Source organism: Microtus oregoni, unplaced genomic scaffold, assembly GCF_018167655.1.
Source record: "Microtus oregoni isolate MIOR12 unplaced genomic scaffold, Mior012 000025F_ref0000491, whole genome shotgun sequence".
In the NCBI taxonomy this organism is placed as follows: Eukaryota; Metazoa; Chordata; class Mammalia; order Rodentia; family Cricetidae; genus Microtus; species Microtus oregoni.
In genome coordinates this window covers 19458781-19483906 of record NW_024543084.1, presented here as the reverse complement: position 1 = coordinate 19483906, position 25126 = coordinate 19458781, and the positions used below count along the sequence as shown (strand labels likewise).

Below are 25126 nucleotides of genomic sequence, written 5' to 3'. Positions count from 1 at the left end.
TAATTTGTAAATTAGTTTATAGCAATTTTTGCCTTTGGTGCCAAGAACAGAACCATATTTTATACTAACATCTACCCTGTAACAGAAAAAAGTAACATAATTCATACATAGGCCATTGTGTGATTTTCCCCATACAAAGACTGCTTCCAGCCTCAGGGGCTGTCAGGACTGAAGGCTGGGAGCACAGATACTGTCACAGACAAGAGGCTGCTCTCAAATACAAGAGAAAAAAACTCCTTAAGAGAAACTGAAAAACAAAACAAAAAACAAAACCCAAACCAAAACAGGAGGTTGCATGTGGCTGAGCTTTGAGAAACAGGCAGAATGGGATGTAGACTGTCCTGGGAATAAGGGCTTTTCTGGACAGGAAAGGCATGAGAAAGCCAAGAAGCAAGAGACCCCAAAGTGTATCAGGTGGTAACCTGACTCCCTCATCACCAGTACATTAACACATGTCCAACAGCATTGTGGAGGAGGCTCTTCTATCTCCATTTGGGGAGAACCAGGGAAAAGCTTCAATATAAACCTACGGCACTGCCCTGGACTCCTAAGAGAGCCTATCGTCAAACATACCCTGATGTGACTGCACTTCTCAGCGACTTCCGTCTCGCCCAGTGTCAGGGCTTCCTGGAGATCAGATTTTGCCTGGACCAGGCTGTCCTGGAGTAGGAGCAGCTCCTCCCTTCTATGTCTCAACTGCGCATCTAGGTCAGCCAGCTCCTGCTGCTGGCTTGTCACCTGAAAAAGGAGAGATAGGAAGTTGGACTTCAAGATGTATCTATTTTTAATATTTTTTGTATTTTCCCATCTTTTCTACAATTAATAAACCTTATCCAGCAATCCTCAAGAATAAATATGTCTTAATTAGTCTTCTTCCGAGTATCTAGCCACACCTGGCTTTTCAGTGTTTCCAGCTCAGCTCTCTTGGCCTGAAGGAGAGTCTCAGATTCTCTGAGGATCTGCAGGTGGCGATCCTCATTGCACTCTGCTATCTCGATGTCTCTTTGCAGACTCTGAAGCCTACGAAGCAGGGCAGTACTTTAGCAGCCTCTAAAGGGGCCTGGCACCCACAGCTGCTGTGGCCCCCACCCCCATCCCGGGGCCCCTCAGAGGCCTTTACTCACTCTTCTGTCAGTTTCTCCTTCTTCTCATTCAGACACTGGAAATCTGCATCTTTGGCTGCTACAACTTTGTTTATTTCTTTTAAGATCTCTTCTTGTTTGATTTTGTGCTGCTCCAAGTCCTCTGCATCAGCCTGGAGCAGTCTACAACGAGATATTTACCCCCTTGGCTCTTCAGGCTTAGCACACATCAACCATATTACTCTGTGCACCTCAGCCCTCAGTGGCACAGGAGTCAACCCGCCTCATCAGTCCCGAGGTCACCTACCTCAGTAGCACTGGGGTCCACCCAGCAGGCTGGGCTCCACCCACCTCAGAAGTCTGGGGTCTACCCACCTTAGTTGCTGCTCGGCTTTCATGAGGTTAAGTGCAGTCTCCTGGGCTCTCTTTTCTAATGCTTCAGCATCTGACTCAGTTTGTAATAAATTTCTTTCAGCATCAGCAAACTTTTCAACAGCATTCTTTGTCTAGAAGAGAAACTGCCATTAAAACCAATTCGACTATAGTACTTACCATAGTTATTTACCGAATTAACTGGTACAAATCTCAGTAAACATGACACAAACAGAAACACCTGAAAACATTCCTTTGCTATGACTCTCTAATACTCAGAGAGTTGTCCAGAAGCAAATAATCACTATGTAAAAATATAGTTAGATAAATCTGGACAAATGAAAGATGAAGATAGTGAATTAAAACAGACTGTGACCTAGTCTTTGTGATGGTGTGTAGCAGCATGCCGATGTCAGAGTATGCTAGAGCAGAAAAGAACTTCAAGTGGTGTAAGCAGGTGAGAGGAACTGTACAACTACATCTTTGTCAACAAAGAGCTCGTAAGAAAAAAAGCTGTTCCAAGTTGATGAGACTGACTGGAGATACCTTTTTATTTCAAAAATTGGATTATTATCAAATTTAGTCAACTAAATGGCAATAATCTGTCTCCTTTCTGCTGCTCTTCTTTAGGGGCAAGCAGGACTTTTCCTACTTCTTCTCTAGTCTCTGTGTCTCTTTTTCTTTCTCTTCTCTTCCTCTCTCTCCCTTTCCCACTCCCTTCCCTCAATAAAACTTTCAGTTAAGTTTAAATAAATAAAAATAAATGGCAACAATTTTACCAAGCTTTCACTCTCTCGCATAGATTCTTCTTACATCAGATATCATTGTGAAATGGGTTCTCATTTGTGATGGTGACTTCTTTATGGCTAAGGAACACCAACACCAAATCTCTTTGAAGTCTCTGGATATATTCCTATGCTAGATTTGGCATATCAAACATCAACTTGGTTTCCTGATCTGCCTAGATTAAGAGGTTTAATGGATCTAAAAGGAGAGTTTAGTTTGTACTGACTGAATACTGACTCCCATAGAGCCTCAGAAGTCATAGGTGTCTGCGGGTGAAATCTGTCTGAACTGTCCTGTGGATGTCAACTGGCTGGAAGGTCCACAGCACTGGACACGTCACCGCATCTCTTCACTGAGCTGCCTTCTGCCGGCTCATCAGCAGAGCATCGCCCTGCTCAAGAAGGAAGGCGCTCTAGCCTCCTGGGCAGGTTCTAACATGTCTGGCACATTCAGCTGCTTCCTCTCCCCTGCTTCACAAGCCTTAACCTTGAGTCCCTGGGAGGAGAGAGCAGTCTGCTGTGTGGTCAACTTTCCTCTGTGTGCCCACTGCCAATGCTACTGATTAAAACAAATACAGGTGATATGTTTTCTCTACTTCTCCACACAGCAACTGAATGTTTACAGCACAAGGACTCCTCGTAAGAAAAGAAATGAAGGTCAGGCAGTGGTGGCGCACACCTCTAATCCCAGCACTCGGGAGGCAGAGGTGGGTGGATCTCTATGAGTTTGTGCCTGGTTTACAGAGTGAGATCCAGGACAGCCAGGGCTACACAGAGAAACAGAGAAACCCTGTCTTGAAAAACTGAAACAAAACAAAACCGAAAACAAAACCAAAAGAAAAAAAAAAAAGAAATGAGGACATCCCTGTTCTCATTTAAGACCATGTACCATGTGAGGGAGGCTTCCTGGAAGGGGCTATGTCTGTGAAGACTGATGGACTCCACTGATGTAGGGTTGAAATGCTGCAGAGACTCACTACAGTTTACATTGGGTTAGCTTCAGCCTCTGAAATTAGAGACATGCCTTGGCCACCTCTGTGGGGGACCTGACACCCTGTTGACTAGCAGATAAAACCTGATCTAACATCCTGAAAAACAAACTCAAAACCAAAACCAAACAAATGAAAAACCTTTGGGTTGTATTGCAACAACAGTACACAGAATTTAATAGGTAAAGCCACCCATTCAGTTCCAAGTAGTAGGTTTCTATTAACTTAAATAGATTCAAGTTGAACTAACAAAATAAAAATAGTTTCTGAGGTGTCTCATGTGCCCAGGGGCTTTGTCTCTCTCTGGAATTCTCATTTACTAAAGAACTCTTAGGAAGGCGCTGCTTCAGCTGTGCAACGCTGGGCCAGATATAAGCTGCGCTGAGTTGATAGGTAAACCATGCTAACGTCAATTCACAGAGCTGCCAGGGATGCGAAACGAAATGGCTTTTATAAATAGCCACCATACGGGCTTGGAAAATCACCTTCCCTCTGGATTTCTCCAGCGTTGTGGCCTAAAGAATGCTGTTACTGTCACTCACTCACCACAGAGGTAGGTTCTGCAAAGAACATCTCAGAACCTTTGTTTTTTTAATTTCAACTTGGCTGTACTTAAATAAATGAAAATCTATGACCTAGGAACTGAAAGGATATCATTACTTCTGTTATCAATGTGAAGAAAAGCAAGACTTCTATAAGAATCTGATTGGTCATTTAAAAAGACACAGATTGAAGAGTCCAAATTAAAAACAAACAACAATCCCTCAACAAACACAGGCAGATGGGAGAGAAGGACATGCTGAACTAAACAACTTCAGGAATTTAAAACATGCTATTTAATACTAAACAGCCTGCGTATTCTTAGCTCGAATTTACGGAAGGGCAAGCCAAGCCTGAGGACCTAAACTACTGGCCCAGATGTCCAGACCTGGACAGTGCTCTCATCCGTTTCCCCTGTAGTCTTAGGCAGGCAGCAGTAGTCACTGTGTCACACAGGAGCCCCAGCCAGAACCATACCAGACTCACCTTCTCCTTAGTGCAGGAAAGCTCATGCTCAGCTTCTGCCAAAAGTCGGTCAGCTTCCCTGAGCTCCGAGCGCCGCTTCAGAAGAGTCTTCTCTATGCACGCAACCTCGTCGACAATATCCTCATGGCGTTTGAGAGACTTTTCTATTTCTAGTTCAGTCATAAGATTCTCAACATTTCCATCAATGAAGTCCCTAAAAAAATTACATGAATATCAAGAGATTTTAAACATAGATAATATGGACACTCATAGCCTATGAAGAGTGTTCAAGAATTTACTAACTTTCTAAGAGAGGTAACTACGGGCTGGAGAGATGGCTCAGAAATTAAGGACACTGGCTGCGCTTCCGGAGGTCCTGAATTCAATTTCCAGCAACCACAAGGTGGCTCACAACCATCTGTAATGGGGTCTGATGCCCTCCTCTGGCCTGCAAGCATACACACAGAGAGAGCACTCAATTCTACATACATAGAGAGGTAGCTACAGTTGGTTATGTTCAAAACGTACTATTATTACAAACATGGAATATTCCTGGCAGTAAACACACACTATGTAAAATGCCTGGTGAGTTTGTGCTGTCAACATCTGGCCAAGACAATGCTGCCATATTATTTTTTTGAAAAATAGAAATAAAGGAAGTGGCTACACAATAATATCCAGGTCCTATGACAGTCCTCAAGGACAGACCCCAGGCCAGTTGGCCTCAAACACTGCATGGATTTGTGACTTACTTCTTTATATTAGAGTAAAACTGTCATAAAAGATTTGACAAAAAAGTGACACAAAATTCAGTAACTCAAGGCTAATATGACAAATTATATGAAAATGCTTCAGAGAAAAACATGAGAACAAACTCAGCACACTGATGTTTTTCTTCTCTCTTTAAACAAAGGTGTGCAGAGAACTTTTGCCTTTTTCTCTGATGACTTAAGTGTCATTTTCTTCCTACTGTTACAGTGGCAGAAGAGATGTCCTACTGCTCCACCACCGCCGTGCTCGTCCTAAGATGTACATTCACATGACTAGTAGCTATAACCACCCTACCCACGAGCACAGCATCCCGTTCTTCTCAGTGAGGCTCTTGCTTTCCACAGCAGTTTTAATCACTCACCTGTCCACTCCTAGGCAGCAGTGATCTTGTCTCTTTCATTCTGCATGCCTCACAGGCCCCCGACCACCCCGAGAGGAGGCCTAGGCTAGTGTGGATTAATTGACAAAAACTGGGGAACAGCCATAATTCATGGAGCACCACAGAAGACAACATTTTATAGAACTGAGCAGACAACAGAGGCTCTGTGAACTGACTGACTCTATGCTAGCTAGGTACAGGCACCCGTAGACGGAGGTTCAGCTATCACCCTATTGACTCTCTGGTTGCTTACAGCACTGCATGAGCAGGGCTATGTCAAAGGTTGCTAACCCTAACTTTCACAGGATACCTGAGAGGAAGAAGAAAAAAGGAAAAGTTTAGTGTAAAAGGGAACCCCTGACCTTTGTTTTAATTTTTTTTTTTAAGATTTTATATCTATGAATGTTTTGCTTTCATGTATGTATGTGCACCACAGACTGCCTGGTGTCCACAGAGGTCAAAAAGAGGGTGTCAGATACCCTGGAACTGGAGTTATGGATGTTTGTGAGCCACTATGTGAGTGCTGGGAACTGAACCTGGGTCCTCTGCAAAAAGCAACAAGTGCTTTAAACTGCTGAGCCATCTCTCCAGTCCCTCAGCCCCCACCTTTGTTTTGAAAGGCAGGACAGATGGACGGCTTGGGGAGGGCATTTCAGGAAGAAGACAGAAGTGAAGGTGCGGAGGCAGAGGAAAGTGGTGCTAGGGGATAGCACAGATGTGGTTCATGCCAAGTGTTTTCTGAGGCTGAAGTCTAACCAAAACAGGCAGGGTTCAGACTGCCTATGTACCAAGATGAGACTGAGTCCAGTGTTTCCTGGCAGACTGGAGAGAAAGATTCTACACATGGTGGTCAGCGTGGAAGCCATGTTAGTGGTCTAGAATTCCACTAATTAAAGGATACAGCAGTGGAAATAACAGAAAAGGGTCAGTTAGCTCTCTGAATGCAACGTCAGAAGGACAAGGAAACCACACAGACACCACAGAGAACAAAGGTTTGAAAACCCTGTTGTATGTTCTGCTGTGGTGGCTGGGATGGAGAATGGCTGTGCTGGTCACCAGAGAACCACAAAAAGGCTGATCTGGATGATCTGCCAGGATACCTTAGATATTCGCTGTCCTAAGTGGTATTTACCACGGAGCACTAAATTAATTGGAATTAAATTTTATCAGTTCCCTTTGCCACATTTAAAGAACCACATACAGCTAACATTTACTATTTTGCAGTTTAGATTTAAGAAAGTTTTACAATGATAGAATGTTTTATGAGGCACTGCTGACTGAGGCACCCTTCCGAACTGATATGGTATCCTCTGAATTATAGAAATATAATGGTGGATGCTTACTTTCGTTGTTGATGTTTCTGGATGGTTCTATGCAATTCTTCTACTTCATGTTCTAGTTCTTTCTTCTCTTGCAAAAGGTCATCAATATTATGCAGCAGCTCTTCCACTTCTTTCTCAGAATGCTGCTTGGTTGCTTTCAGCCATTGTTCTTTCCGTCGTTTTGATTTTAGGTGCTGCATTATGTCTTCTAGTCTAGAAACTTCATTCTCCTGGTCATAGAACGTGAATGCATTATTGAGATATCAGAGGGCATCTCTTCCCTTTTGCTGTCAGAAGTTGAAATCGATTGGATAAAGTATGGATCTATGGCTTAAAAAATAGTGGGGCATTCTAAGACTTCAGTATGGGAAGAAAAATTGAGTCAAGTCAATTTTTTTTCACACGGCAAGATGGAACTGACAGACTTCACATAACTTTTCCATCAGTTTGACTCTACATTAGAAACTCACCAAACCGCTCTGTCTCTAGAGTTCAGCATCTAGCAGAACAAAGAAATTGAAGTCTCTCTCTACTCTGGACACATGGGAGAACTGTTGAAATAGGTTCCCAGAAGAAGAGGTATTTTGCCTTCATTTTGCAGAATGAAAAAGGTAAACCAAGTCTCAAGAAAGAAGAAGCTAGCTGGAAGGTGGTGGTGCATGCTTTTAATACCAGCACTTGGGTGGCAGAGGCAGGAGGATCTCCAAGTTGGAGGCCAGACTGGTCTACACAACAAGCTCCAGGCCAGCCAGCCAGGGGTACACAGAGAAACTGTTTCAAACAACCAAACAATAACCAAAAGAAGGGGGAAACAAAACAGAAAACTACAACGTTGAGGTGTGAAAGCACACTGGAGAAGCTGTGTGAGTCATGTATTCTTGAAGGGCTCTAGTAGGCCTGAGCATAGCAAACAGGGCACCAACAGCTTTGCTCTTCACCTTTCCCTTTTCCCCTTGCTAAAAACCATTAGGTCATATTCCTAAAGCTAGCCACCAAGTTCTATTCCCTTTTTGGCCACTTCCTCCTCCTGGGGCTGACTACCAAGGTCCAACTATCAAAGTATGGAAGTCCAGCAATCAAAAGCCCCCATTTGGCTACACTAATTAACATGCCCAATCAAAATTACCTCATCCTAATGGGAGTTCCCCTTGTCCCTTAATAAACTGCCATTTGCCTAAGGGCCATGTGTGTCTTATCTCTATCCAGAGGCAGTCCTTTGTCCCTCCAAGGCAAATATCCCTTCCCCTCCCCTCTCTTGCCCCTTTTCTCTTCTCCCTTGTCATCTGTCTTTGTCACTCTGGGGCAAACAGAGATCCTTTGTGCTGAGCACTAGGTGTGTTCTGTGTTCATTCCAGGGTAAAAGAAATAACCCAAGGGAGTATCAGCAAATGCTTAACAGACAGATGGTTACAAACTGAATGTATGCAAAAGCCACATGTGGGCCCCGTGGACCAACTGTGACCTACTAGAAGGGGACAATGACCTGATACCAGGTATCTTTTCTTCTGTTCCCTCAGTGGGCTGAGAAGGGAGGAAAGAACAAATGCTCTAAGTGCTCTGAGCTCAAAAGATGAGCTTGGGATGCAGTGTTATATTAGAACCAAAAAAGTAGAAAGCAATTGGATTAGGAAGTAACCACTTCTTAAAATCTAGCCTAAGAATAAAAAGCACATTTAAGAATCCACACTGTGGGCTGGAGAGATGGCTCAGTGGTTAAGAGCACTGCATGCCCTTCTGAAGGGCCTGAGTTCAGTTCCCAGGAACCACAGGGTGGCTCACAACCATCTGTAATGAGATCTGGTGCCCTCTTCTGGCCTGCAGGAGTACATGCAGACAGAATACTGAGAATACTGTATACATAAAAAAATAAACAGATTTTTTTTTTTTTTTAAAAAGAATCTACACAGTCTGCCGGGCGGTAGCGGCTCATGCCCGTGGATCTCTGTGAGTTCGAGGCCAGCCTGTTCTACAAGAGGTAGTTGCAGGACAGGCTCCAAAGCTACAGAGAAACCCTGTCTTGAAAAACCAACAAACAAACAAACAAAAACAAACAAACAAAAAGAATCCACACAGTCACCTATTGCACGTACAAATAAAGAAATGTTATCTAGATATTAACATGCTGTTTAAAAATATTTGTACTGTTCTGTTGTATAACAGTTTCCTCCTATATTGAAATATCCCATCCTGCCCTTAAGCAGGGAGGTAAACAACTCAAAATAGCTTCAGGAAGCCCCTGAAACTGATCACATTCACTAGACCTCCCTCCCTGCTAGAGTAAGCAGAGCTAAGACCAGCTACCTAGAAGATGCAGAAACCAGCAGAACTGCCTGGAAGTGGTTTAGAGCAACCTAGTCACTTGGAAAGGATATTCACCAACCTGTGAGCTGTCAGTGTGTACAGCGTGAGCCAGGTTCCCAGCTTCTGTGAGCTGGGATGGGCCTTAGTGATGCAGCTGCGACTCATTTCTGTTCCTGTATGTAGCCCCTAACACACAGTTCTGTAAGTAACCTCAATGAAACTCACTGGTTCACTAAGCTGCATTTTGGTGGTGTCTGTACTTTAGTCTGCTCTGAGTTCCCTATCTGGGGTGGGTAGATGTGTGTGCTGTGTCGCCCCAGGGAAAGTTTTGTCATACAACAATTCTTGCAGCAGACTTAAGTTCCTTTCCTAGAACCCACACCAGGCTTCTCACAACTGTCTATAACTCCAGCTCCAGGGGAGTTGATACCATTTCTGCCTCTGAAGGCATCATATTCACATGCACACCCAACACGTGGCTTTTTTTTTTTTTTTTTTTTTTGGTATTTGTTTTTGGTTTTTTGAGACAGGGTTTCTCTCTGTAGCTTTTGAGTCTGTCTTGGTACTTGCTCTGTAGACCAGTCTGGCCTTGAACTCATAGAACAGTGGCCTCTGCTTCCCAAGTGCTGGGATTAAAGGTGTGCGCCATCACCACCCGGCCACACATATATATATGTAATTAATAAACAAGAAATTAATAATAAAATCTTTAAATTATAAAAACTGGGTATTATTTCTATTAGTAAATGGGAAAACAGAATTCAAATGTGCATACAACAATAACTGTAGAAAAAATGTATAATCATCAGTTAACCCAGAGATAATTCTCACCCATATGTACTGAATGCTGTTTATACATATCAGCACATATGGGCACACGTGTACATGTGGAGCATACTCACACACGTACATAAGCTACAGGTACTAGTATGTGATAGCTTTACATAAACACTACTACACAGTTAACAATAGGAAGTTGTTGGTGTTTAGACTGAAAGCATTTTAGAAAACAGTTAGCTGCATCAGGCTTTGGGCTTGAGAATTTCCTATGCTGTTCAAAATCATATTTTAATAGGAGACTGTTTGTTTTTTAAACATCAGCCCTATAATCTCACTCCTGGTTTAGGCTCATGCATCCGTGAACTCATCACATGTGCGTCTGTCTGAAGCACTTGGAAGCTGTTTCCCACTTACTAGGTTATGGTGCTCTGGGACATTGCAATGCTGCATACCCACAGGGACAAGGGGAACAGCAAAGTTGGTGGGAGGAGGTCCACATAAGATGGGGGCTCCAGCAGGAGGTGGGCCATAAACCACAGTGCCAGGGTGCAGAGGTTGGCTGTTGCTGGGCAAAAGAGGCGATGGTGCATACAAGGCCATTCCTTGGGGTACTGGAGAGCCATCAGGAAGCACAGTGTACATTATGTACCCAGGAGGAGGCACAAATGAGGGTTCCTCCTGGTCATCCAGTCCACTCTCTTCCTGGCTATCTCCTCCACTGTCTGCATCTTCTGTGAAATAAACAGGAGAGTATACTAGGTAAGTAGATTTAGGAAGAAACAAGAGCATTTTAATCAAAACATAGGAGATGTAAAACAAAATTGTAAGAATGGTCAAATGTAGTTGTGAGAAACAGATCAATACACAAAGTATTTTCAGCAGCTAACACTTCACGTTTCTTCACCCACAGATGTATTCAGCAATCATTTGAATATGTGGTTTATACTACATAAAATATCAACAGAGATGTTATGAGACAGAACTCAAGTTGATTCTGCCATGACATGTAACACTCTAATATGACGGCTTACTTCCTACTCATCTCCCCTAAAGGCAGGAGCTGTGTCTGCTGACCTGACATTAAATAAAGCAAACACACAGCAGGCACTCACCCAAGGAAGAGTTCCTGTTTGTTTGCTTTTGTGTTGCTAGGGATTGAACTAACAATGAGCTACATCTCCATCCCAACAAATATTTTCTTAATGAACAAATCACCAAAATATAGTATTACTATGTCATGGATCAACAGTCTCAGAGCCGCAGAATGGTTTGACTGTGCCCACAGAGCTATGAAATGTAAGAGCTTAGACTACCCAAGTCTCATTCTTGGCACAAAGCTTTGAAAGACTATCTCTGACAATCTTAGTAGATAAAAAAAAAATTATCCAATGTTCCATGACCTAGAAGCACAAGCCAAGAAACTATTCAGTTGGAGAGAGTGGAGGAAGACACCATACAAGGAGCATAGTCTTCCTAAACCCTGAGTATGAATTGGTCTGGGGAAGGAAAGAGGAAGACAAACATTACAGAAAAATGGAGGTTTAGGGGTGAGGATGTAGCTCAATGGCAAAGTGCTTACCTAGCATGTGCTAGGGCCTGTGCTCTACCTACAGCACTGAAAACAGACAAAGGCAAAGAGGCTTGAACATGGCATGCTACAAGTATCTTTAGATTAGCGGTTCTCAATCTTCCTAATGCTGCATCTTTTAATACAGTTCCTAATTTTATAGTGACACCCCCAACCATAAAATTATTTTCATTGCTACTTCATAACTGTGATTTTGCTACTGTTATGAATCATTATGTAATTATCTGATATGCAGGATAAGCAGCCCCTGTGAAAGAGTTGTTCAACCCCAAAGGGTCACATCCCATAGGTTGAGAACATTGCTTTAGACAGATAATGAAGAGATACTAACTAGCCCACTTAGGCACGTGACTCTGGCTGGCCTTGCCCTTGTCCCATTCCCTCTGCCTTCCTAAAGCTAGTCACCAAGGTCTAGTTCCCTTATTTGGCCACTTTCTTCTCATGAGGCTGACCACCAAGGTCCAGCTATTGAGGTATTGAAGTCCAGCAATCAGAAGCCCCCTTTGGCTCACCTAATTAACATGCCCAATTAAAATTAAACACCTTATCCTAACATGGGGCTTTCCCCCTTTACCTTTACAAACCAACATTTGCCCATGTGTCCCATCGGTCTCCTCTCTCCAGAGGCAGTGCTTGGTCCCACTTACCCCTTACCCTTCTCCCTCTCCTCTTATCTCCTTTACCATCACACCCCAGCCCATTTTAACACAGACTACCCACTTCTTCTCTTAAAATGACCCCTGCAAGGTCATCTGCTGCTGTTTCTCTGCCAGAGTCAGAAAGCAGCACTTTTTCTTCCCTGCTTAATAAGGGATCTCTGTGTGTTTTGTGCCTAATCTAGTGTCTGGGAGGGAGCCCCCGCTGTGCAGTTCTTTTCAGATAACCTATGAAAAGATAGTTTGTCGGCCAACACAGGATCGCACAGGATCTCAGAGTAAGCTAAGGACTTTGGAATACACCTGTGGATTTCAAGGAAACAAAGGTCGAAATGCAACTTCCCTTATGTGATGTGACCTACCTCTATTTGAAAATGATTTACGCAACCTATTTCTGATGGGTGAATAGACCCAGTATCCTGAAGTAGGCAGAGGTCCACGGTTGTTCTTCTCTTCTTGCTGTCCAGGCTGTGGTTTTCTAAGAGGAGTAGAGGCTGTATACTTTAGACCCAAACCGGAGTCCTTTGTGGCTTGAGAACTATGGCTGGAAACCTAAAATCAGTGACAAAAGAGTGCAGCCTATCATCAACAGAAAGGCTGACCTTTAGATACGCCAGAGTACACTGCTAAGGTGAGATACACAAAAACTAAGAAAGGATCTATGTCCTTATTATGGTTCTCATTTTTCACAAACAGAAATAAGAAACGATTGCAGTTATACACAGTCATAAACTATAGTCCATACATATGGCTCAGCTTATTAGCATTTCTTTAACATGGCAGTGTTGGGAAGGCTGAGCAGGGAGGAGTATGTATGAAATGGCTGAAGTCACATCAGACTGCTCTGGTGAAAAGGGTAGGGCTCTTTTCAGGAAGCTATGTAAGAGCGTCCATTCCCCACCTTGCTGTCTGGACCATTCTCTGGGAATAAAGGTCCTCACAGCACTGCAGTGGTAGAGGCATGCTGTCTGGCTATTTGACTGAGTTTACTTTATGGCACAATTTTTCATGAGAGAAAAATAAAAATAAATTCTTTGTAAGTTATCAGACCCTTGAGTGTCCTGTCCGCCTCCTACCTGCACTCATGACTGCTAGTGGCTTTTCTTCCTTTGCCTTGTCCTTAGTAGCCCAGTAGCTAAGGTAAATGAAACCACACACTCCAAAAGAATCTGGAGGTTAGTGTCTTGCTGTCCTGGAGTGGGCTGCTTCTGTCCTTCCTGTTTCCCATCACACTCAGCTCCACAGCTGACTCAAAGGGTGTCATTCAGTCCCACTTAGGTCCATTACTCACTTCCAGGCTCAGGCAGCAAGCTCATCCTTTCATATTATGTCTTCTTTCGCAGCTCCACTAATCTAGCTCTGGCTTTCAAATGGCCCACAGAAAGCTCGCCTAGCTCCAACTCTAGCCCCCATGCTCAGCGAGAATATCCTTCTGAACTCTGACTCTAGTAAGAACAATCTCTTTTTCCCCTAACATATAATGGTCTTTTAAAGAAGAATGACCCTGTGGTTTGAATGAGAATGTGTCCATAGGCTCAGGTATTTAAACACCTGGTCTCTTGCTGGTGATGCTTTGGAACCACAAGCCCAAATCAACTGTTTCTTCTTTAGGTTGTTCTGGGCATGCTCGTTCATCACAGCACAAGAGCAGCTCACACAGCCCCAGTCTACATTTCTAGCTCTTGGTTCAGCATTTCCAGTAAACTAACGTTACAGGTTCCTCGTGATGGCTATACCACCTTTCCTCTTCACACAAGCCGTTTCCTCCCTCTTAACCCTTCTCTGGACAGTTGTTCACTGTCACCACCGCACAGCTTCAGCTAGTCAGCCTTCCTTCCTCATAGAAGAATCTTCTAAACCAACCTCTCCAGCTAGAGCACACTGGCCACATCTGACGTCACAACTACGTTACTGTCTAAGTGCAGGGATGCATCTGTCATCACAGCACCCCAGTACAGCCTAGCATGTGGCCTACAGTTTGGTTAACACTCAAAAGATTTTTTTTAAAAAAGGAAATCAAACCTAGATTCTGTTCACACCTCTGCACATTTCTATAACCATTTTCATTCAGCTCGTTGGGCCTAAGTCACCTTATACTTTATCTACTTCACGACACTGGCCATGAAAGGCAAGTACTACTGTCTGTAGGACAGCTCTATTTTTAAATCACAAATGACACAAACACTGAAGAACGTAAATGTATGTCTCAGCAGAGAAGTATTTCCAGCACCTGCTAACAAATTTGGGGAAGGAGAAAATGTCACTTTCAAGAAAATTCAGTATATACTTCTAGCAACAGAGAATTCCTACTTTTGATGATGGCGGTGGTGGTATAAAATACCAATAGCCTTGTCTTTTGAAAGGATCTGTCAGGCTGCTGATGTACTCATTCTGAGCAGAAACTTCATGCCGGAGTTCAGCAATTTCCTCTAAAACATTTTCAATGCCTCCTTTGTTATCTGTAAAGGAAAGCCACTCTATGAAGCTGCCATGCGTTCAAGGACTTCCTTTCTGTGCCCACACAGAAGAGAGACTCTGGGGAGCAACAGCTTCTACCACCATGTCCCAAAGCTGACTTTCAGCCTGCTCTTGGGTAATTTGCTGTTGCTGAACACTAAGACAACATCCTTCTGGCCATCAATTATAAAGTATAAATTCACAGAAAGCAAACATACTTGTAAGACATTACTCTTTAAATTAGTCTATACCTTGTCTTTCTATAATCGAATACCCTCATACCACACTGTGAAATGCTTTTTAAGTTCTTGTCAGGTAAGCCACGAATCTCTAGGTCACGTATGGAACTGACTCCTTCAGCCAAGTGCTTTTTTCTAAAGGCAGCAGAAGGCAGTTCAGTTTGTAACACAGAACCAGACAAACAAAGCCAACAGTACTTTACCGGTCCCAGTGAGGTGTAGTACATCCCGAAGCCTTGTGATCTCAGCCCTTTGCTTTGCCATGGCCTCATTCAGCATCTCCATCTCTAGCAGCTGTGAGTCTGCTCCTTTTGAACCTACGCCTGCATTCTCCGTCTCAATGTGAAACTATTGAAAAGGTGTACACACAAAGTCATAAGAACGTCTACCTAATAACCAAGAAGCCACTGTCCCTTTCATTTCCATGGCACAGCAAGGCCAAAGTGCTGCCTACTGACCGGACTTCAGTGCACTTTGAGCAATCTCCTGCAGCACTTAGTTTAGGCACCTAGAAGCTCACAAGAAGGGTAGCTCCAGGTACCAACACTGACCTGCCCCTCTCTCTCCCTGAGAAGATGCTGCAGGAGCTCGATCTCCGCTTCAGCTCGAGTCAGGTCTCTGGCTGCTTGCCTGGCCTTTCTGCTGAAGTTCTCTGCTTCCTGCAGCTCCTATCGGGACAGAGCATGAGAAGGGCATTACCATCATGATGGTCATCTCAGTCAGTCTTCCTCTCAGTGCGACCTCTCTGCTCCCATCCTACTACCAGCCTGGCTTAGTCAAGCACACATGGTGCCAAGCCTGGCCTGTCCGGGGATAGTCTCCCATGCCTGTCTTTCTGGCTTCTTTCTCATGGTCTCAATCTCACTGAAGTCTGTGTCACAGTCTGTACCTTAACCATCACTCCAGCCACCACACTAACAGCCTGTAAGGTAATAGGTTTTCATATACATAAACAGGATAAACATTTTGAGGGTCACAATGAGCATGGTGGCACATAACTTTAATCCCAGTGCTGGAGAAGGCAGAGGCTTCTGGTGAATCCCTGTAAGTTCCAGGACAGCCTGGTCTACTACATAGCCAGTTCCAGGAAAGCCAGGGCTGCATAGAGAAATCCTATCTCAAAAACAAAACAAAACAAAACAAAACAAACAAAAACAAAACAAAAAACCCCACCAAATACCCTAAACCAAAAACCATAAAAAAAGAAAAAAGAAATACTTGAGGCTCAGAGGAACTATACTGAAACTTTCAAAACTTCAATCCAAGCACATATTGACAGAGACTTCTTTAAAGAGTCTGCTAGCCTTTAATATTCATTTTGTGGTTTCTTTAAGAACTCGGTACAATCTGGGGCCCGGAGCAACCCCAATGATGGGGTACAATCACTGGGTCTTAAGAAATGCAGAGAGTACCACAGTAGTTTGAAGATGACCAAAGTCTGTACCAAAGAGCCATAATGTATGTGGCTGCGTTTTTGAGATAGAGCTGGTAAAGGCGTTCAGACTGTATGGACTAACCTCGGCCCGCTCCTGATTAATTCTCATGACAGTTCCATGCAGGGACTTGAGCTGGTCCTTAGCGATGGTGAGCTCGGCTGCAGCTAGTTTATCAGAAGCAGCCACAGCTTTCTTTAGACTCTTCAGTTCTTTATCTAAACCAATAAACTGCTCCTGAGATTTGGCATCTTCATGCTTCTTCTAAAATAAAAGAATCATAACCAATATAAATAAATGAAGACATGAGCTCCAAGAGAGCCAGGATCTGTTCCGTGCTCCATGCCCATGTCTAGAATAATACCTAATGTATACTAGGTGCTTCATAAATATTTGAAGAGAGACAAAAACATTTGTGTGTGTGCGCCTGTGCACACACACATGTGCAGATGTTATTTCCCACTGAGTCATTTGAGACAGAATCCTTCTTGGAGCTTGTGTTCTCTCAGCTAGCCTAGACCCAGCAAGTCCTAGCCATCCTCTTGTTCCAGCTTCTCTCACAGCTCAGACTGCAGGTGTATGAAGGATGCCAGTTTACTGTGAGCATTGCTGGTCTCTGGTCCTCATGATTGCCAGCACTGCTCCCAACAATCGAGTCATCTCTCCAGCTCCCCATGCACATAAAACTTTTTAAGTAACTCTTTTCTTCATTAAGAATCATGGACTGGAAAGATGGATTAGAGGTTAAGAGTACTGGACACTCTTCCAGAGGACCCAGGTTGGATTTTTCAGAACCTACATAGTAGCTCACAGTAACTCAAGTTCCTGGGAATCCAACACCGTCTTCTGGCCTCAGCGGAAGATGTGTGATGTATAGAGATACACACAGACAAAACAGCCATACACATAAAATTGAATGAATAATATTTAAAAAACAACCTTCCAAACCCAGCCTTACTTCTTGGCACCATAACAGATGGACAAGGCTTTCAAAACAACTGTATCAGGCCTGGCTATACGATCATGAAGATGTTGACATTTTTGAGGGTACTGAAGTGGACAAATCATGCAGCATCTCAGGCTTAAGAGGCCTGGTCTTTAAAGTGAAGGTGGGGAGAGGAGGTGGGACTGACTACAGCCATTTCCCCATTTCAGAGAGGGTGGTGACTGGAGGGTTCCTATAGGGTAATTTTTTCACTGGGATGGAGACGAGATGGCAGGTGTGGAGGAGGAGGGATGCCCAAATGACACGTAACAGTGAGGCTGAGGGACACTACCGTTCTGGAGAGCTACAGTCCACCCCCCAGGACCATGGCACGTGACAGTGAGACTACAGGGACACTACCGTGCTGGAGAGTGACAGTCCACCCCCCAGGACCATGACATGTGACAGTCCACCCCCCAGGACCATGCGGACCCCAAGAAAGCAGCGATCTTAGTTTTGTCAGGGAAGTGAGACAGAAGAAAAAGAAAAGGGACTTAAAGCTACTTCTGGGTGAAAAAAAGACTTAGTAGCTGGCCAAGGACTTTAGGCTGGACAAGAAAAGCAGAGACTGAAAAGCTGGAGGTGCTCTTCTTCCTCGTCCTCTCTCTCACCTGCCTCTCTGTCCCCTCCCTACTTTCCCTCCCCCTCAATAAAACTTTTCTCCCAATGTGAAGAAAAAAAAAGGAGGCTGGTGAACTAGAAGCTCGAAAAGACCGGAAAAGTGTCAGCATGAGGAAGTTAGGGAGACAAGAGGTTGTGACTAGAGCAAGATGCTTCAGTGTCTGGTTTTAGAAGTGCTGAGTGAAATTTCTGAGTGGTCTAAGGAGATTACACTGGGATGGGTGAAGGCAGATGGAGAAAAGGGCATCAGAGGGGCCAGATGATGTGGGATTCCCCTCTGTATGCTATGAATATGTTTTATTACCACTGGTTAGCAAAGAAGTTGTTTCAGCCAATGGTTTAGTAAAGCCAGGTGGGAAATCTGAACAGAGATATAGAGAGAAAGTAGGTGGAGTCAAAGAAATGTCAAGTAGCTGCCGAAGGAGAAAGATGCCAGCCTCCAGCCAGAACCTTACCATTAGGCCACAACCTTGTGGTGATTCACAGATTAATAGAAATGAGTTAATGTAAGATGTAAGAGTTAGCCAAAAATGTGCATAAGCTATTGGCCAAACAGTGTTGTAATTAATATAGTTTCTGTGTGATTATCTATGTCTGGGCAACCAGAAACGAATGAGCAGCCTCTGCCTGCATATCAGAAAGTGAGAGGGAGAGTTTAAAAGTAACTCCATGGATGTACCTGGGTGGACGAAGTATTTCAAGATGGCAAGCTAACCTGTTATTGTTTGTTAAGTGTCACCTCCATGACCCTAAGGCTATTTCTCTTGTTTCCCTGTATCAGGAGAGTTTCAGGTCCATGACTGTCTAACAAGACCCAGCTGTGAGGTCAGGCTCAGCACTGGGTCAACAACGAGAGCTGGATGTGGATTACTACTGACTCTGTCACCAGAAGCAAGATGTGGGAAGCAGGTCCCTTACTTTTCTAGGCTCCCTACCTTTTTCTCTAACTCCTGGAGTTGGGTCAGAATTCTTTCTTTCTCTTCATCTGCTTCCTGGAGCTGGAGGTCTGTAAGGCCTTGGATTTCTTCCATACTTTTTAGGTTTTCTTGCAAATAGTGAATTTCATTTTCTAATTGCTGGATTCTTGCATTATGTTGCCTTTTATCAAACTTAATCTGTGAAGAAATAAAATTTTTATCAAACTGAAGATCTCTCTCTCTCCCACTCTCTTTGAGACAGCCTCTTGGTATATAGTCCAAGCTATGTTTGAATTTGTGATACTCCTACTTGATATTCCTGAGTGATGGGACTTGTGTGTGTATACATACATACATTATATACATATATATACAAGTGTATATATACACACATATGTAACCACATTAGTAAACATGCATGTAAACATACATACATATAAACACATAAAATGTATGTTTTAAGCAAAATAAGAATGTTATGGAGCTATGGTTTCCTTAACAGGAAACATAAATATAACAAGGTTTTGTGCTAAATAGCGACCAGAGATGTTTTTATCTTGCTCTCTGGGATCTGAATGCTTACCTCAATGCTTGAACATACATCAGTAGGTTAAGATTCTGACACCACACTATACTTTGGTTATGTGGTTTTATTTAACCTGTCCATTATAAACTATCTCTCAGCTGCTTTCAAAACAAGGAAAAACCACTGTTACCAACAGGCCTGACTTTGACATCAATAGCCACATTCAGGATTGGATTTTAGTCACAGACTAGTTATGAGTGAAAATAACAAGGGTATGCTTGATTTACATGTTGAAAACAGCAGCATTTGCTAAAGGCTGCCTTCTGTCTCTAGTCTTTCTTACTCTGGCTTCAAGTGCTCTTTCACAGGCCTGCCTGAACTCCTCTTGTCCATTTGCCAGTTTCTCTTGCTGGAGAACCATTTCTTCATGGAGTTTCCTCTCTCTAACTTGTGCTTCCTCTTTTTCCCACTGCGATCGTGCAAGGATTTCACTGAGTTGTTTCTGTAGATCAGCAAGACTTTTCCCCAAGACATCTGAAGGACTATAGGTTCTAAGGGGGAAAAACAAGAAGGTATAAATGTGACATTTAATTCGATGCAAACATGTTCAATGCAGTGTTAAAAACTGAGAGTAGAAAGTACTGTGTGAAGGGACTGGTGTCAATTGCAGCATTTTGCTCAGTACCTCATAAGAGCAAATCATTGTACCAAATCACTGTGGCCACTCTGAAGACACAGGCTAGGAATATGTGTCCATAAATTTGATGTTATCCTGTTTTGTACTTATTCGCTACAAAAATACATATTGTTCTTTCGGATCACATACAACCAACTTCAAGAAGACTCTTAAATACTTTATGCTGTCATCAGAATTAAGCAATCTTGCATCAGTCTTTCAGAAACATCAATCAGTACTACAGAGACTGAGGATGGAGAGCTCATGGTTGGTCTCAGGCACAGCTCTCAAGTGGAAAGGGTCACTCTAACTTGGGGTCCTACTTCTGCTTACCTCATTTCTCCATCTCCTAGTTTCAATTTTCTGCTTAGCTCGTCTACACGAGCTGCTACTTCTTCTGGACGAATCAGACCATCAACCACGTGGTTGAGGTGGTTCTGGAAATCTTTCAGCTGCTGCTTTAACAGGCTGTTGTCATCCTGTGCATAGGGTGAAATGGAGAGGATGTGTTATCTGCCAGCAGACATTCCTTACTAACAGATACATGACCACAGAATGAAACTCATATGGTGCCTCTTTCAAACAGAAAGAATTGCTAAAATGTCCCCACGGTATAAAGAAAAGTGTTGCTACATCTGAAGATGGACGCACACTAGTCCCTTGAGTGCCTGTGGTACTCGAGGGATCCTCTACTACACATCCAGTGCAGTGCTGCTAACTACAATGGAGGGTCTAAAATGGTGAATACATTTTTAAGTGCCCATGGCATCTAGAGGTTGGATCTGTACACTGTCCCTCCCAATACCCTGAGGCAGCTTTCTCTGGGCCACAGTGTCCTCTACCACTTTACAGTTTTTTAAATGTTGTCTCCTGATACCATGTGGAGGCAAGGAGGTCCAGCTCCTGGACTAGCCAGGCCACCAGGGTAACAATACTCTGTAGTGCATCCAGATGCCATGTTCTTTATATTTTGCTTGTGTTTTGGTATATCATCATGTTTCCAATAAATCACAACAGATAGGCAACATTTTATCATACAATAGGCTTTAAGATAACTTTGCCTAGCCAGGTGGTGGTGTTGCACACCTTTAATCTGTTCAAGGTCAGCCTGGTCTATAGAGTGAGTTCCAGACCAGGCTTCAAATCTACACAAGAGAAACCTTGTCTTAAAAAAAAAAAATAACTTTTCCTTACTAGACTAAATGCACATATTATAAGCACACGTAAGGATAGTTAGACCACAGTATGATATCAGGTTAGGCACAGAAAATGTATTTGAAACAAGTTATTTTCAACTTGTAGGTTTGTTAGGACATAACCCCATCATAAATCAAGGACATCTCTAGAGCCTACTCCTGGCCCTACGTGATCTGACTAGGTGATATGACTACAGTCAGCCTACTGATTAGCCAGAAAAAAATAGGCTCTTATTATCTTCATAATTTGAAGCAAGATATATAGTAGATATAGTCTGTACAAGAGTTGGACCTGAAACAATGTATCAATTCAGGACTGGGGTTTAGGTTGTGCTAAATATGATACACAGTGAATTAGGAGAAGACATGAGAGCCATTGAGCCCCTAAAAGATTGATCAATGACTTTGATTCTTAGCAGCTTTGTGTTAACAGTTTCCTCCAAGATTGAAACACTCCATCCTTCAGGGAAGCTCCTTAAGCAGGGACATAAACAACTCAAAATAGTATCAGGAAGTCCCTGAACTTGACCACATTCATTAGGTCCCTCCCTGCCAGAGTGAGCAGAGCTAAGAAGCAGGATCTCAGACAAGCCAAGCTGCAAAGACAACTGAGACCAGACCAGCTGCCTGGAAGAAGCAGGAACCGGCTGAGCTGCCTGGAAGAGGTGCTGACCATAGTCACTTGGAAGGACACTCTCCATCCTACTGAGGGCCTGCAGACTGTGCAGGGTGTTCCAGGTTCCCAGCTTATGTGAGCTGTCATGCTGGAGTGGCATTGGCGATGCAGCCATCTGTGGGTCATTTCTGCTCCTGTATAACCTCTCACCCATATTCCTGTGTAACACCAATAAACACCAGTTCACCAAGCTGGACTTCGGTGGTATCTGTCCTTTGGTCTGTCTACTGATCCTATCAAACTGACTTTTAAGAAAGATAAAGGTAGAGAGTAAAAGGTGTACTCCTCATCAGAAGGCCAAGCAAGCTCTAGTCCTAACCAAGGCAGACCACGGCAAGGCCAGGCTAGAAAGCGGACTTTAGTTTACACCTTAGAGAAAGGCCCACGAAGACTTGACTTTAGTGCTTTCTGGGAAGAGTTGCATAAAGAAGTATTTCTAGGTGAAAATATACTGGGTTTTTCTCTTTTGAGACAGGGTTTCACTATGTAGCCCTAATGTCCTGAAACTCACTACAGACCAGACTGGCCCTGAACTCACAGAGATTCACCTGTCCCTGCATCCAGAGTGCTGGGATTAAAGGCAGGAGCCACTATTCCCAACTTGAATTTTTCTTTAAAATACTACAAAGAAAAAAAGTAGACCGAATGAAGCAATGTTAGTAATTGTATAAACCAAGCAATGGATCAAAGGTCATGGGGTTATTGTTTTTGTGATCACTTTAAATTTTCATAATAAAAATAAAATTTAATAATCTACTAAAGACTCCAAACACACACACACACACACACACACACACACACACACACACACAAAGTTCACACAAGAATGAAAAACTGATTATACTTTTAATTGCATCTCTATTGAGAAGACTGTGAGAACTGTATAATTAGGAGACCTTACTGCAGCTCACTATGGGAGACATTTCAATGGGAGAGGGTGCACTGATCCAGCAGTCTTAAGTTAGGTCTGCTGACAGTTCCTAGGAAGCACACAGGAGTTGTTTTCACAGAGAAGAGGTAGAGTTTATAGAATGCTGTTTAATCTGGACACGGGCACCATTTCTTTACACTATCCAGTTAATTAAAAACAAAGAAGCAGAGGCTATGGTGCAGCTCCATCCAGAGTTCATTTCATCTAATACTTCAAGTTGCTTAGTACATATTAGAGCAGGCTATTAAATGCCTAAGCGAGGTTGTCACCAGCGTTGGATGCTCCATGGCACAGATATCTTACCTGCAGCTTCTTAAGCTGTGTATGGAGCTCACTGTTCTCCTGTTGCTTCTCTTCTGAGGACTGGACTTTGCCCAGGGCATCCCTGAGGGACTCTCTTTCCTTCTCCAGTTCTGTGTGAAGCACCGATTGCTCTAGCTGTTGTTGGAGGTAGCAATGACATTAAAGTGCAAAACAGTCATAGTTTATGATCCCAAGCAGCACAGGTACATACACACCACTGCTATCTTTCTACATTTACGCAATGAAATTTAAAAACCCGAGATCACTTTCCACACGCTCCTCTGACTACTTAATGAGGCATTCACCTAAGAATTAGCTCAGCCTTGATATCCCATCAGAATCTTCAGAGCAGTCTCCAATACCAATCTTTATAAGCAAACTGTGGTCCTCAAATACCTGTGTCAAAAATAATTTCATGTACCTATTAAAAATGAGGGGCTGGAGAGATAGCTCAGTTTTTTTTTTTTTTTGGTTTTTCGAGACAGGGTTTCCCTGTGGCTTTGGAGCCTGTCCTGGAACTAGCTCTGTAGACCAGGCTGGTCTCGAACTCACAGAGATCCGCCTGCCTCTGCCTCCCGAGTGCTGGGATTAAAGGCGTGCGCCACCATCGCCCGGCTGATAGCTCAGTTTTTAAGAACACTGGGTGCTCTTCCAGAGGTCCTAGGTTCAATTCCCAGCACCCATATGGTAGTTCATAACCATGTGTAACCCCAGGTCTGGGAGATTAGGCACCTTCTGGCTTTCACAGGTACTAGGAATGCACAGGGAGACATGCAGGCAACACTTAAACACAAGGATTTTGAAAATACAGATGAAACCTGACTTGTAATCCTAATGCTTGGGAGGCAGAGGCAGGAGGAGTGAGAGGTTGGCCTGGGCTACAAAATGAGACCTTGTCTGAAAAGTAAGAGGAGAGAGAAATGGGGAGAGGATGGGGGGAGTGGGAGGGACAGAAAGAGAAACAGAGGGAGGGAGGAAGGGAGGGAAGAGAGCAGGAAAGAAGGAAAAAGGAAGTGGGGAGGAAGAAAGAAGGAAGATGGAAAGAAGAAAAAAGGAAAGAAGGACGAAACAAAATAGCCGATGCCCAGACCCCATCTCAGATTTACAGGTCTGAGTATCTATGGAATCTGCATCTAATAAGCTCCACAAGTGCTTTCATAGAAGTGCAGTATAACAACCAGGAAACCAAGCCTCCACGCTCTATATAGTCTATGTGGTCTGAAGCTCTATGTGGTGGTTAAGGATAGGGTACTGCTTTCAATACCAAACTCTTAAAGTTCTTCTAATATTTTTGTCAAGACTTAGCAAACAATAAAAGTAGAGTACCAAAGACAGCATCATTCAAACTAGTTAGGGCAGAATTGGAAAAAAAAAGGTTTACTCTGAAGAAAGAGATGGCATTTAGAAATTTTATTTACTATTATTTAAAAAAAAATCTACTTGCACTTTACTTTCCCAACCTGCTGTTTCCTGTTACTCTGACCCTGCAAAGCGTTTTGTAAAACTTAAATGCTCTCGAATATGCAATTCTGACACTTGGCAAGACTCTGACCTCTGGTAAATAAAGAACAGACCATGACCACTCCCGTACAAGTCCTTCCTATCACTGGACACGGCAGCAGGTGCCTTTCTGCCTTGTTATTTTACGTGTCTAAGTGTTTGTTAGCATGGACGTCTGTACACTATACGTGTGCCTGGCACTTGCAGAGGTCAAAAGAGGGCATCTAATTCCCTGAAACTAGAGTTACAAATGGTTGTGAGCTGAGTGGGTGCTGAGAATCCAACCTGGGTCCTCTGCTAGTGTTCTTAACCGCTTAGCTATCTATAGAGCTCTCCAAACTGTAGTTTTGTTCTGTTCTGGTTTTTTTTTTTTTTTGTTAGAGTTTCTCTGTATAGTCCTGGATGCCCTGGCACTAGCTCTGTAGACCAGACTAGCCTCAAACTCAGAGATCTCCCTGCCTCTGCCACCCTTGCCTGACCCAAACTGTATTTTCACTCTCATAAAGAATATGCTCCATCTGGCCTCCCTCTTCCTTTTGCCTTTAAGTTTTACCTTCTTTCCTCACTCTTCTTTTGCCCTTAGGTCTGAAGATCCTCACAGTATTTCGCCTCTTCCTTATTCTTCGGCAAGGGCGC

At 43.4% G+C, this 25126-nt stretch overlaps 1 protein-coding gene across 2 annotated transcripts in view; it reads right to left on the bottom strand.

The window, feature by feature from the left end:
* Cntrl (centriolin) overlaps window positions 1-25126 on the bottom strand; it is an 86595-nt gene that overhangs the window by 16579 nt on the left and 44890 nt on the right. For both annotated transcript variants that reach the window (XM_041675291.1, XM_041675292.1), the window contains 16 exons: window positions 22991-23125; window positions 20218-20363; window positions 19552-19759; window positions 18701-18880; window positions 16244-16423; window positions 15278-15394; window positions 14930-15074; window positions 14341-14489; window positions 12393-12582; window positions 10201-10517; window positions 6727-6935; window positions 4255-4447; window positions 1458-1588; window positions 1125-1265; window positions 894-1020; window positions 574-738 (listed from right to left, as the gene is read on the bottom strand). In XM_041675291.1, the coding sequence (XP_041531225.1) occupies window positions 574-738; window positions 894-1020; window positions 1125-1265; window positions 1458-1588; window positions 4255-4447; window positions 6727-6935; window positions 10201-10517; window positions 12393-12582; window positions 14341-14489; window positions 14930-15074; window positions 15278-15394; window positions 16244-16423; window positions 18701-18880; window positions 19552-19759; window positions 20218-20363; window positions 22991-23125 (2733 nt within the window). The remainder of the gene's footprint in view (window positions 1-573; window positions 739-893; window positions 1021-1124; window positions 1266-1457; window positions 1589-4254; window positions 4448-6726; window positions 6936-10200; window positions 10518-12392; window positions 12583-14340; window positions 14490-14929; window positions 15075-15277; window positions 15395-16243; window positions 16424-18700; window positions 18881-19551; window positions 19760-20217; window positions 20364-22990; window positions 23126-25126) is intronic.